The 14,249-nt window shown below is 37.7% G+C and overlaps 1 protein-coding gene across 1 annotated transcript in view; it reads left to right on the top strand.

The window, feature by feature from the left end:
* The first annotated feature begins 3,350 nt into the window (after window positions 1–3,350).
* The window catches only part of ACOT12 (acyl-CoA thioesterase 12), a 30,317-nt gene continuing 19,418 nt past the window's right edge, over window positions 3,351–14,249 (top strand). Inside the window, exons 1-5 of the mRNA XM_007422660.4 lie at window positions 3,351–3,672; window positions 6,873–6,942; window positions 9,594–9,654; window positions 11,964–12,065; window positions 13,127–13,262. Coding sequence (XP_007422722.1) covers window positions 3,555–3,672; window positions 6,873–6,942; window positions 9,594–9,654; window positions 11,964–12,065; window positions 13,127–13,262 — 487 coding nt within the window. The 5' untranslated portion in view covers window positions 3,351–3,554. The remainder of the gene's footprint in view (window positions 3,673–6,872; window positions 6,943–9,593; window positions 9,655–11,963; window positions 12,066–13,126; window positions 13,263–14,249) is intronic.

The raw sequence follows: 14,249 nt of genomic DNA, 5'->3' as shown, positions 1-14,249 counted from the left end.
CTGAATCCCACAGTTGTTAGGTGAGGCAACTTCCTACCAGCTTCCCAAGACCAAAGTTAGTGGGGAAGCCAGCAGGAAGTTGCAAGTCCCTGGCCCACAGGCAGGTAAGTGGCTGCTGCTAGGTGGGGGAGCGAGGGGGTGTGTGGGAGGGTCAGAGAGGGTGCGTGAGATGGATGAAGATCAGGGATGATGTGGGAGAGAGTGAGGGGGTGCGCAAGAGGCACCTCATGGATCAGGGAGGGTGCATGAGAGGTGGGTGGGTCAAGGTGCGTGGGTTGGGAAGGGTGCATGAGGGTGGGTGAGACCCTCAGTGAGGGTCGGGGAGTGTGCGTGAGGGTGCAAGGGAGTGTGGTATGGGTCAGGGAGGTGCGCGGGTGTGCATATGTGGCTGGTACAAGTGCAGAAGGGCTAAGGTTGCAGTTGTAAGTGTGAACAGGTTGCTAAGCACCCAGATTGTGATCACCTGACCACAGAGGTGCTAGGACAGCCAGAACTCCAAGGACCAGTCATAACCACCATTCGTTTAGCGCTGTCATAACTTGGAAGGGCTGCTGAGCAAATGATCATAGGATGAGGACTACCTGTATGTATGTATGTATATATGTATGTGTGTGTATATATGTGTGTGTGTGTGTGTGTGTGTGTATATACATACATACATACATATAGGCATACTTGTACAAGTATGTAACATTTACACATTTAATGAGTGAGGAATGTGAAGAATTGGTTTCAGCTAGAATTGGCAACCCTAGGATGACAAAATAGGAAATTTGGGCATTGCACAGTATTATTATCTGTGTTTGCAATTTTTTTTTTTTTTATCTTTCTTTACAGAGAATCATCTTGAATTCACAATCATCTTTTTGGTTACTATGGTACTTTCATCTGTTTTGTTCAACTGATAATGTATTTTAAGTAAGAAGATTTTTTTAAAAAATCATTTGCAAGGATAGGCCGTTTTGGGAAATTTTTGGAAACAACGGCCCCATTTCTTCCTGAGTGGATGGGTGATGCTTCTCTGTATATGTGAGGGAGCGCTGGTTGAGCCTAGGCACTCCAACATGTGACCCCACAGGCTTGAAACCTTCCCTATTTTATGTAACATCTACATAGAGCTGCTGTGGAAGGTCATTTGATGCTTTGGATTATTATAATCCAACTATGTCTCTCTACCCCAGACCAGTCAGAAGATACATTGGAAGTCCTGACCCAGGTCTGGATGCTGTAAGGGCCTGGATGAGGAGAAACAGAATGAGACTCAAGCTTACCTAGGTGTTAATGTTGGTTCAGAGGCCAAATGAGTCTGGGATAAAAGCAACTTTAGCACTTGACAAGGCTAAACTCCACCAGAAAATGCTGGTATACAATTTGGGATTTTTCCAGGATGATCAGCTCCTGCTGGAAAAGCAGGTAGAAGCTGTGGCCAAGAGACCCTTTCTCCAGCTATGGCTGTGTACCAGTTGTGTTTATTCCTAGACAGGAGATACTGGGAATGGTCACTCATGCTCTTGGCACTTCATGCCCAGATTGCTACATATGACTGCCCTTAAACAATATCCAGAAATTTCAATTAGTCCACAGTGTGGATGCCTGCATTTTACCAGGACCATCAAATATATCACATAACACCAGTATTGTGGGAACTGCATTAGGTACCAGTTGCAATTCAAGGTGTTACTTACTACCTTTTAAGTCCTACATGGTTTGGGGCCTGGTTACCTATGACAAGTACCTTATTCAAATACTATTGGATTTTATTCTGTTCTCTTCCTCTTGCCTCAGACATGCCTGCAGAGTGTCTGCTGAGAATTCCCACCACTTGTGAAGTACAATAGGGAGGTACTTTGAGGTCTGGAGATCAGGCCTGCTTCCTCAATCTTGATTTTTAGAAAGCTATTAGAAACTGCTTTTGCAAAATCCTTTAGAATGGAGGAATGAAGATTCGATATACCTGAAATATATAACACTGCTGTTAGTATAACTGTATTTTATTGATTGACAAATGGATATTATTTACATATTGTATAGATTATAACATTAATATTTTGAGTTATTTTTGATACTATTGTATTTATTGCTATACTGATTCTCTGCTACAAGCTACTTAAAGTCAGAAGGATTGTACCTGAAATAAATATATTCCATAAATTCTGTTCTGGGGAGACATTCCACTTGGATAATCCTTTGAGATCTTTATTTACATTGCAATACAAATATATTTAGTGTTTATTTGTATGGTCTGTTTGTTTACACTGCTTTTAAAAGAGCTGTCATATTTTAGATGAATCCATTGTATTGCACAGCAGTAGACCATACAATAGCTATTGCCTAGCAAGTTTTTATTGACTTTTCCCCTTTCTTTTGAAATGTGGCAAAGATTTTGCTCAGAGTATTTGTAGTTACTCTTATTTCTGTATTAAAAACAACTAATTCATAGGTGCAGAACATTTAAAGAAACCTAAAAAAAATCTCGTACACAAAATGAGCCAGAGCTGGACTCTTGATGGAAACATCCTACATAGCTATATTTAAGATTGTATATTGTGGTCTACTAAGCCTGCAACCCTATATACACTATTATCTTGGAGTAAAGCTTATAGAACTCAATTACACTTTTGAGAAGGTATATTGAGGATTGAACTCTTATGCTGTCTACTCAAAACATGTAGTATTTCCATAAGACTTATTCCCAGCCTAATTTCGCTGAAAATGCTTGACAACTTTTTTTTCAGAGCATAGCTGATTAACTCCTTCTAATACAAAGATTCCAGTTTAAAGCTACCAAATTGTGACACATTGGACAACTCTCCAGCAGTTTCCTTTGAGCAGGTATCATCTTTACATAATTTTTTCTAGATTATCTAGATGACTTTTGGCATGGGAGCAATCTGGCTTGATGGCCAAAAAAGCTGGACATTCCTTACTCAAATCAATCTCATGGTATTTAAGAATCTGGAACGGGATACTTGAGGAAAGAGGCCCATGACGTTTTGTTTTCCCAAGACCAATGTTTAACATGTTGTGGACTTTACACCAGGCTTTTCTCGGTACAGAGCTCTTCAGAAATAGTGGGTCTACAAAATCCAGTATCCCCAGCCTACATGAGAGTTGGGTGAATAGGCTTGAAGGGCATCGCGTTGGGGAAAGACGCCATGCAGCGCACTAGCTGAAATTTAGGACGGACCACGGCTTAAATGCTTGCACCTCGCCTCGCGATTACTCGTTCTAATTATTTTGTAAGAGCTGAACTGCCGCGCCCAGGCCGCGTCCGCAGCCACCCGCCACAGCCCGAGAAGGAGGGGAAAGGTGAAACCGCCTCGCTCCTTCCCCCCCCCCCCAAAGGCTCCCAGAGCGATGTGCAAAAGCGGAAAAGACCGCTGGGCCGAGATTGACGATGCGGCCGGCTTGCTTAAGAGTCGCAGGAGCGCGCCGAGGCACATCTAATTACGCATTAGCGCAGCAGCACCGGGGGAGGGAATGCGAAACTCCGGGCAGTCCCTGTCCTGTGGCCCCGTGGCAAAGGGACGCAAGCCGGCGAAGGAGACGGTGCCATGGCAGGCGCGCAAGTCCACATGTGCCAGACCCTCCTTCCCGCTCACGCGAACCACCTCGGGGAGCTCAGCCCCGGCCAACTGCTCAAGTGGATCGACACCACGGCGTGCCTGGCTGGTAAGCGCGAGCCCCTCTTCCCTCGCGCGAGGACCCTCCTTGGAGCGACGCGACGCAGCGCTGCCTCCAGCGCCGCCCCTCGCCTCTCCCCGCGTTCAGCAGGGTCGCCTGGGCTTCTCAGCGGCTGCGAGGCGGGGAGGCTCAGGAGCCGGGGTGGGGGGGGGCACGCGGCAGGGACTCACCTGTTGCAGTAATCAAAGAAAACAGCGCAACCAAGAGAGGAGAGGAAAGCAAACCGCTATTATATAATCCCTTTTCTTCGTCTGCTATTAGTTACCAAAGGGATTCTTGCTTAAATTCCAGGGGATAGCAGTAGTTCTGTTTTTCATAAACTTTAAGTGGGATTTATCAGTAATTCTTAAGTCTTTCGATTATGGGTAGCTTTTCATAACATTGCCATTAATGTACCTTACAGATATCTACCTACCTACCTACCTACCTACCCATCTACCTACTTTGGAATATGCAGTATAAAGCCTCCGACAATTTTCTGGACAATCCAAATAATAGTTTATATTGTATTTAGTACATTAGCTGTACTAAAGAACAGGCTATATGAGGAATTAGTATTCTTCAGTTGAAAAGAAGGAGGTCTGGTTCATTGATGTTGCTATACTGGGTGATGCTAGGATTGAGCAAAAGCAATTGGAAAAAATTACAAAATACCGGGACTTGCAGATCGAAGTTGAGCACTTATGGAAAAAAGAAATCTGCTGTTATACCAATTGTGATTGGAGCCCTTGGAACAATACCTAAAGGACTCACCCAATATTTGGAAATTTTGAATTTATCTGACCTGAACACCTTAATTTTACAAAAAAAAAAAAAAAAATACCCTGCCTATATCCTCAGATGCTACCTTAATAATTCTTAGCTCCTTGGTTAGGACTTGAATTATTAAGTTTCAACCAGTCTTTGACTGTGAATCTAATTATAGATTACCCTAATAATAATAATGATAATAAAAATAATAATAATTCAAACCAAAACATATTTATATACATGTAAGAACTGTGAATTCCCATTTTCCACCATCTTAACTTTTTAGACCCCCCCTGCAGATGCCCCCAATCTAAATTGCAGAATGCAAATTGTTTATTAATCTGTTATGACTGTTTCTTTAAACCAATATAAAATCTAACTATTATGACAATGGAGAGGGAAATCGAGAATAGCAATAACAACTAAGCCATTTTGACAATTATTCTTTTAAGAATTTTTCTTCATTTTAGGATGTTTAGGTGTGTGTGAACCTACTAAAGCCAGTTTCTAGCTTCGTTAAATCTAAATTTTTGGCGTTAATTTCTATGGGCTACTTTGTGTTTTGACCCTGCAACTTACCTACACAGTTGTTTAACAGAGATTTGCTTATATCTATACTAAGTCACTGCTTTGAGCATACATTGTAATCTTAAAGATGTAAATGCTTTGCAGGCTTTATAAAATATTATAACTAAATACTTAGCTGTTTTATGGTTCAGAATCAACCTGCCATTCCATATTGAGAACTTAGTTGACACTACATAAGGTTCTTTTCCCTTCTAGTGCCCAAATTATAAATTCTTATCGCTCCCTAGATTCCAAAGGAATAGTTGGTATTGAGCATGAATACTTATCCAAAAATTTATATGAGGCAGATTTCTAGCTGTTCAGTTGAACTGAGCATTGCCTAACCAAGAATGTGTACTCTTCAAAGAGAGATGTTTACAAAAACTGAGCAGGACCTTATAAATGTGAATTTTAATTGAGTGCAAGTCCAATTCTACTCAGAAGATTAGCAAGAGTTCCTATGAAAAACCCCAATAATCCTTTCTAGAACTGGATTTATATGGTTTCTAAGGATCTTACACAGTAGGCATTCCAAATTGCTTTAAGCAGCATTTAGGGAGTTATTTTCTCATAGAACAGTTTTAATGCTGGTTCTTTCATGGTTTCCACAATTGTCTTAATTGTTCCTATTTTAATTTACTCTACCTGAACCTTCCAGGAGAATATCTTACTGACAACTATTACAACATATTTAAATTTAAATATTTAAATATTTTATAATATTTAAATTGCTTACACAGTTCTATGGTGATTTCTCCCATACAGTAAATGATTTAAACATTGTGGACCATTTCCCCAAAACCATTACTTTTGACAGTTAATTGTTAGGTGTTCTTCAGTACCATAATATCTTAATTTTTAAACATTGTTTCCAGCCCAACTCTGGTTTTCAACAGAAGTATCATATATGTAGTAAAACTGATACTTTCTGGGAACCTAGAAATGGAAGGAAGAATTCTGATGCACTCCACTAATTGAATCGAAATTAGAATATAAAATAATATAAAAATCACAATAACAAAAATATGGCAAGGAATGGGACTGTATTTTTTCCAAGCAGAGAGAATTACATTTTATTGTATTTGTGTATTACATTTGTATGCTGCTGAATCAATCTTAGCTATTTAATAGGGAATAGAAAAGAAGCATAGCACAATGAAAGGTGAATACGTGCTTTTCCCATATAAGGTCACAGGTTCAACCCAGTATCTCAGAGCACAGATAAGGTGTCTGAAATCTAGTGCTGAGATAAGTGAATCGGTAGTCTGACTTGGAAGAAGAACGTTTATTCCTTCCTTTGCCTGCAGTCATAGAACTCTCACATCATGAGCTGTTTTGCCATCCCATTTTTTATGTACACTGTACCAAGAAAAAGAGAGGCAGAAATTATAATTAAATGAATGAGTTTAACTAATTCAAATATATTTGCAAGCAATTTGCTTTAAACATAAAAAAAAAATAGCATGTGTGAACTTGTCTCTACATGGCATTTCTGCATTACCCTTATGTTTATTATATACAGGTCAGTTACATTTCCTCAATAAAACTGAGATTCAATCGAGCATTTTGGGGCAAAATCTTTGGTTGTCCAAAGACAAATGACATCATGAGAGGCTGATTTGATTGAATCACTCCTGTGAAATGATCTGTTACATAAACCCTTATTGGAATGCTGCATTCAGAACTGGATTACCCACTGTTTGACAAAATGATAATGTATACTTTTCTAATATCTTTTCTAAAGGTACCTTAAGATAATCAAACCTTCATGCTTAAAAGTTAACAGATGCTGATATAAATTTATATGATGTCTGTAACTATCTTTTCCCCAGTACTTAATTTACCCCCAATAAACTATATTTTCTTCTAAGCTGAAAAACATGCTGGCATTCCCTGTGTAACAGCATCAGTGGATGACATACAATTTGAAGAGACTGCCAGGTACATCTTAATTACTATCAAACCTTACTATAGTTTGCTATTTTAACTGATTTTAACCAGAATACATAAACATAGAAATACTAATTGACACCTTGGGCATATGATCCTTTGCAAAAAAACAAAAGTGCTGTAAGAAAATAGAGAGAAAATTTAAATTTCTATAGACATATTGATTTTTCTACTCCCAATATTAAATAAAGTGTTCACTGTGAAAATTTGAGAGTTGCAACTTAGGTTGTTCTATTTCTTACAGTTTAATTCTTAAAAGTTAAGAATTTATTAAAAATTAATTCTTAATCTTTTGATATGATAATGAACATTATTAATAAATAAAAAGGTCATTAATTGTGACATTTCCTGTATATACTTAATGCACTTATAAAGCGGTTTTCAAGAAATATACACTTCCTTTAATGTCTTGAAGAAGAAAGAAAGAAACTTTTCCCTTTCTATCAATTTCCCGTGCAAATGGCCTCCAGTTGATTTCTTCCAAATGGTCTGAAATGAGAAACAAACTGGGCTGAGAGAGATATTTGCAAAGAAGAATCAGCGGATGCGCCATTACAGACCATTTGCAGGGGAAAAGGGCTGGCTCAGCTTGTTTTGGTATCTCCAGTTGCACTGCACCTAACTTTAAATGCCCCAGCAGCACTGCTGTGCATAATTTCCTTTAATGAAAGAAAATAAGAACAAATTTTTAAAATGTTCCACAAAATTCAAGTTATACACTTAAAGGCTTGTAACTGCAGCTCAATTTGATGCCAGGTGGGAAAATAACAAAATGTTCAAGAACAGAGTGCATTCACTATATACTACATTTGATCTTAGCCAAAAGGCCAAGACTGCATTCCAAATTGCAAGCCAGTCATGCAGACTACAGGCACAATAATGATTTATTTCAATTAATATCCAAGATCCCTTCAACAGATGGATGTACTTGCCAGTAGCATAAGAAAAAAGGTTTCAGAATGGGGGCTTTTTTTCTTTACAAATTACAGGTGTGTTCCTTAATTTAGATTTTTGAAAAAGTAAATCATAATTATGCTACTAAATTCTCAGGACAATTGTGCCCTACCCAAACTTGCTTTTGACCAGAAAAAATGAACATAATACATGCTGCACATTGGCTACAAGATGGTAATAATTCAGACCTATTCTGTACTATTCTACTCTTTATATATGATAGCTATTTTTTTAGTGTCTTTGGAGAATGGAATTTTGATCTTTTATGAAGTCTGAGAAAAAAAAATAGGGCCTTTTCCCCCTACATTATAGAACCAATCCCTGTTCTTACATTTTTGTATTGCACAAATATTTGTACTTTAGATTCTTTTCCCCTTTTTGCATTTGTTCTTGGATTCTTAGTGAGAGCTCTCAGACTACTACATTTGAAAAGGTTCTCATCAGTTACAAATGAAAATGCAATGGTCTGTGACAGGGCAATGTTCCTTGAATTCTAATTCCCAAGCTCTGTGTTAAAAACAAGCACTTTTTTGTCGTGATGGGAGCTAGTCGTGTACTCCCAACATAGAAACAAATAGCCCTCAGGGTTAATAATACCTCCTAAATGTTTGGGATGACCTGTAGAGGAGATAGTGCATGTTTAATTAGATCCATCCAGTGATGTTCTCTTGAAAGTAGATAAATTCTTTTCAACAGTGATCATCATTAGAAAGCACTGGGGTTGAATTTGGTCTTTTGGTCAAATTTTTATCGGTCTCTGTGTATTATGAAATCTGATTACTGTACTTGACTTTCTTTGGCCTCTGATTCTAAATAAAAAAATAACATAGAAACTGGATTATAAGCATACATGGAATATCACTGGATAGAGTGTCATAATGATTTAAATAGTGTTTATATGTAGTGTGTTCTGATAAGGTGCATTCTTCAGAGACCCAAGGTTCTAGAGAACAAGAGCAGTGTTATTTAAGTGATGCTAACTGTCTAGGAAATGACAGAATGCAAGGTCCAAAAGTTAGCCCCTACCTTCCCTAAGTGAAGCAAAATACTTCTGATTGAAATTCTGGATTGACCAATGGTCTGGCTTGATAAAAGATTTCCAAAGACTCCCAGGTTTAGTCTCTAGGACCAGGTAAAACAAACAGATAGTGGGCAAGGTGGAAAGTCTTAACTTAAGATTTTGGAGAGCTGTTGCCAGTCAGAGTTCATAATGTTAGGCTAGGTGGACAAAACAGTCTGACACTGAGTTCCTACCTGGATAATTCTGAGTATGAATCCAAGTTTCAGATTTAAAGCCCCCCAGTGATCTCTTTCTTCAAGTGCCACTAATTGTGAAATGAATCTGCCTGGCCAATATCCCTGTCACTGGCATTTAAGGAAAAAGGAGAACAACCTTGGCTTGCAGCCACATTTTTCTGATGCAGAAGAAGTCCTTAATCTTTTGGGTCCCATGGGGAGTCTCTTTTCCCCTCCCCCTTTTGGCTATTCCCTAGATTATCTTCCTATGCACATAGGAAAAACATTCTCTCATTGCTTTGGGGGCAAAATGCACCCATAATATTAAGATAGGGCTTCTTGAAATTATATGATTTCTATATCAGTTATTTCCAAAACACCATAGTTCTGGACTATATACTGCCACTTATAAAATTATGTGTTTTGTAATTATATGTGATTTTTTTAAATAGAGTTGGGCAGATTATCAGCATTACAGCAAAGGTAAACAGGGTATTCACTACCAGTATGGAGGTAAGAAATTATATTTACTTGATTTGTTTTAAGCTGAGATACTATATTGTATTATTTAGGCAGGATGAAGCAAGTGACAGTATGAATTCACACAAATTCCAACACAGATGGCTTTCTTCATTCATTTGTATATGCTTTTGATTGATCTCTTTTCCAAATTCAGCATTATACTTGATGTCTGAATACTTGAACAAAATATTTTTTTCAAGGTTGGAAGAGTTGAACATAGAAACTGAAGTCCATAAGAGACTCTATGCCAGTCATTTCAGCCCTACATGCTATACGAGACTAATTTTGTGTAGATAAAATTAAGAGGCCCCAACATAAACCTCTAATAAAAGATGTGATAAAGATATAATAAACAAATACAAATAATAAGCACAAATGTCTGTAAACATACCTAGAAAAGCAGTTCAAAATATTATTTATTTGTTTATGTTTTTATTTATTTCATTTAAAATTGCTATAACCACCCACTCCAGTAGACTCTGAGTAGCTTACAGAATCCAAATACACTGTTAAAACAGATAAAAAACATAAACAGAACATGACAGCTTGGACTAAAAAGATTCAAACAATAAAAACATGACAGGGACCCCACAAATACATTAACCCCAAGCTTGGAAGCAAAGCCTAGTCATAAGGGCTTTCCAGAATCTCAAAAGGGACAACACGGTCCATATCTCTGGGGGATGCTGCTCCAGAGAGTGATGGCAGCAGCAGAGAAGGCTTCCTTAGTCCCACAAGATAACAATGTTTAACTGAGGGGACAGGAAACGTATCCATTCAGCCTCAAAGTGGTCCCTCAGATAAACCAGGCCCTGCCAGGAAGATGTCTTCAGTGTCAACCTGGTTTAGCATGTAGTGTCCCAATTCAAAAACAGAAGTATGATATCCAGTCTACAAGTAACAGATTGAAAATTGAGACACCTTTCTATAGAGAACATATTAAACATTGCAAATTCCTTTTTATGAAGTTAGCGTGTTCAGCATAGATAAGAAAGATACTGAAGCTGAAATCTCAAGGCATTATTTGGAAAGTTTTATTTGGCAACAAGTTTTGCTCTACGGTAATCCTCAGTTAACAATGGCAACTGGGACCAGAATTGCCATTGCTAAGCAACATGGTTGTACATGACCATGCCGCTTAGTGGTGGAAATTCCAGCACTCCCGGTTGCTGTCATTAAGTGAATCACTGTGGGTCTTTAACAAGGACATCATGTGGTTGCCATTTGCAACCTCCTGCCGGTTTCCCCATTGACTTTGCTTGTTGGAAGCTGGCAAAGAAGGTCACAAATGGATGCCGCAGTGTCATAACCGCAGCTGGATACCAAGTTCCTGGATCACAATTATATGACTGTGGGGACACTGCAACGGCCAGAACTCCGAGGACTGATATTAAGTACCACTTATTCAGTGCTACTTCAAGTTTGAACGGTTGCTGAACGAGTGATTGTTAAGTGAGGACCATCTGTACCCTCAAGCAAAAGCTGAATATTACTCTCTACCTGGATGAAACTGACATGGTGTTTTTCTATTTTTTTATTCTGAGATTAGTTGGGTCAGGAAGGATTGTAAAGTCTCATGTATGAGATGTATTGGTTATTCACTTCTTAACACAAGCACTGTGAAGTAGCAATCAATAGTGGTCATACTGGAAGCTTTGAGAATTCTGCTGATCTCATTGCACTAATGAGCAGAGAAAGGCTTTTTAAAAAGCAACAATATATTTCCAAACATTACATTCTTGCTGTAGAGAAGACTTTTGGATCTGTACAACAAAAGACCAAGAATATGTTGAATCATTTGTTTATTTGCATATCTTGCTTTTATGTGATATTAATATCAGGTCACAAATAAAAAATTCAAATCACAAAAAAATTATGTAAAATTTATAAATGAAACCAGTAAGGATAGCATTTAGAATGCTGGTTCAGAGATCCCAGTTCAACTCTACACCGAATGCAGAGGTCTCTGGAAGATGTTCCCTTAGTCCCCCAAGATTTTTAAGAGAATGAAAGATATGCATATGATGGCACGGGGCTAACACATGTCTTGTGTTCTTGAAGAAATGTCAGGATTTAAATTTCATTCATACATACATATATGCAGAGTATAAATATGGTCTATGTAGTCCATGTCTGTTCTGCTGGTTCTGCTGCATAGTCACTTGGGGTTATGGTGTATACATGAAAAAGCTAGAGCTTCTTATCTTCATTAAGATGAAAAGAGTAGTTGTTACTAATATATTTGTTCACAATTATGTAGCTGCCTGGAATTCAACAATGGTTTTGTTATCTACACATAGGTTGGTGTCAGAGTTACATTACAGGATCCCTTTACTAATGTTCAAAAACTCATTTGTGTGGCTTTCTCTACGTATGTTGCAAGGCCAATACGAAATGAGAAGGTAATATATTTCATTGAAAAAAATTGAATGTCTCTGTACTCTAACTTTGTGAACTGGCCAGAAAGTCGGTGTGACTTAACTCTTTCCTTTTTTGCATTGTCAATAAAAGAATGGTAAATTTTTATATTTTACTTCTCAGTAATAGCTCCAGATATATTTACTGTACTTCTCTAAACAACATTTCCTTGCTCTTTGTATTACTTTTAGCAATTTTTTAAAATAATGTATCTTTATAATTTACCAATATCAAACATTCATTTTGCTTGCAGATATTATTAGCATAGTTCCTATCTTGCCATATTCAAAATATTATTAAAATGTTTTTTTAAAAAACACAGTCCATTTTCATATGCTCCATTGCCAATGATCTGGGTAAATTAAAACATTTAGGACAATATCCAATTAACACTGTTTGCTGATAGTATAGCTTTTGTTTAAAAAGTGGAAAGGCAATTAAATTTTCCTGTCTACCTGGATGTCTCTAAAATCTGCACTGCAGCATCGAAAGATAACCTGGAGCAAATCTGAGGAGGCAGTGGGTGAATGCAAGCTATAGGAGGAGATGCAGATACAGAAACAGATACAAATACAGATATATATGAGAGATATTTAATGTTGTCCATTCACAACCCCATGGCTTCCATCTATTGCAAGGATATAGTTAGGGGGATCATCTGTATACAAAAGCTGATGAGGATCATCGAAATTTATTTAAGGACATTGTAGACTGGACTGTAAACTGAGTTGCAGAGTTTAAAGATGTAGAATAATGCCCAGGGTCTACTTCTGGCAAAGAACTGCAGCCACCACATATACCTTGCATTTCTAGTTCTCTTTTCTTTTCTAAAAAGCTCAGCTCACTTGATTTTTGTTTTCACATTTGTAATATTGTGTAAAATATTAGAAATTGTTTATCAAATGTTACTAGGAAATTACTATTTCAGGCTAGTATTAATGTAGCTTATTACAGAAGGAATTTTAGACATTCCTTCTGTTAATGTGTTCATGACAGAACTCTACTCTGGTTTGCTGATTTTTTTTTTAAATTTTAATTTATTTAGATTAACATAAAACCAGTCAAGCTTCTCACTATACAAGATTTCATAGAGCATGACCTGGCTGCTGAGAGAAGAAAAATTCGACTGGATCATGAACGCATGTTTAATAATCTAATGGATGAATGTGGCATGGATGATGGTCAGTAAAACAAATGAATTATTGTATGTTCCTCATTTTCAACATCTCCAAATTGGGGAGAAGTTCCAACATTACCCTGGTTGCATCCTTTGTATGAAAAAGCACTGGAAACTCACAGCACTGTATAATATATCATTTATGAAAAATATGAAATATGAAAGAATATAAAGGAAGGCAAACAACATGCCCTTCTGTGAGGTGATGTTTCTGCTTAGATCTCCAAAAACGAGGAGCAACCCAGACAAACTTGCCATCAGCATATTACTTTCTCTACCTCAGAAAGTGTCTGGTAACACCTTTTCCAACTACTAAATGTTATTAATTAACATGGCTCTCCTCCTACAACTTGGCTTCGGATTATGTCATATCGGCAATTTTTTTTTTTTAATTCCATCTCCATCTCTCTTTAATTCTGTCTCTCTAACTCTCATACCCCCCCCCCACACACACACATAGCTTCTCCCTTTGGAATTATGCTAATTTATTATGTAACAGACCAACACAGCTGCAAATTGTTTTATGCCATACTCTACCATAGCTATATCGGCATACATTTTTGAACTCACAATTGAGATTTAATGCATGCATTGGAAGAGAATCAAGGCAAACGATAGAACAGGTCATTTCAACTTACAGAATCATTCCTCCCTTGTGTTATACAAGGCATGTCACTAGAAAGCAGTTGGTGTGCTTTCAGGTCTTCTCTTCTAAGAGAATATTATTGAAACTAGCATTGGGTCACCCTTAACAAAAACAGATAAAGTAAGGATGAAGTTACCAAGTGCTAGGATTGCTTTCCACAAAACTAGTACAAAGTTCACAAAAAAGAAGCAAGGCCCAATTATATCTTTGAAATTACTAATTTAACAGCCTGATAAGTAGGTCCAGAATGCAAGGCAGTCAGGTAGATCCAACTACAACTCTGGGATTATGAAACAAATGAAACTGGGGCAGAAGCCAAAGGCTTAATTTAGGTCAAGTGGAATC

Source organism: Python bivittatus, unplaced genomic scaffold (genome assembly GCF_059951505.1).
Source record: "Python bivittatus isolate LINGU-HERP-01145 unplaced genomic scaffold, Pbiv_v1 ctg000850_np1212, whole genome shotgun sequence".
NCBI classification, from domain to species: Eukaryota; Metazoa; Chordata; class Lepidosauria; order Squamata; family Pythonidae; genus Python; species Python bivittatus.
Note: the sequence above shows the minus strand (reverse complement) of the source record. Positions and strands in the feature narration are given on the sequence as shown.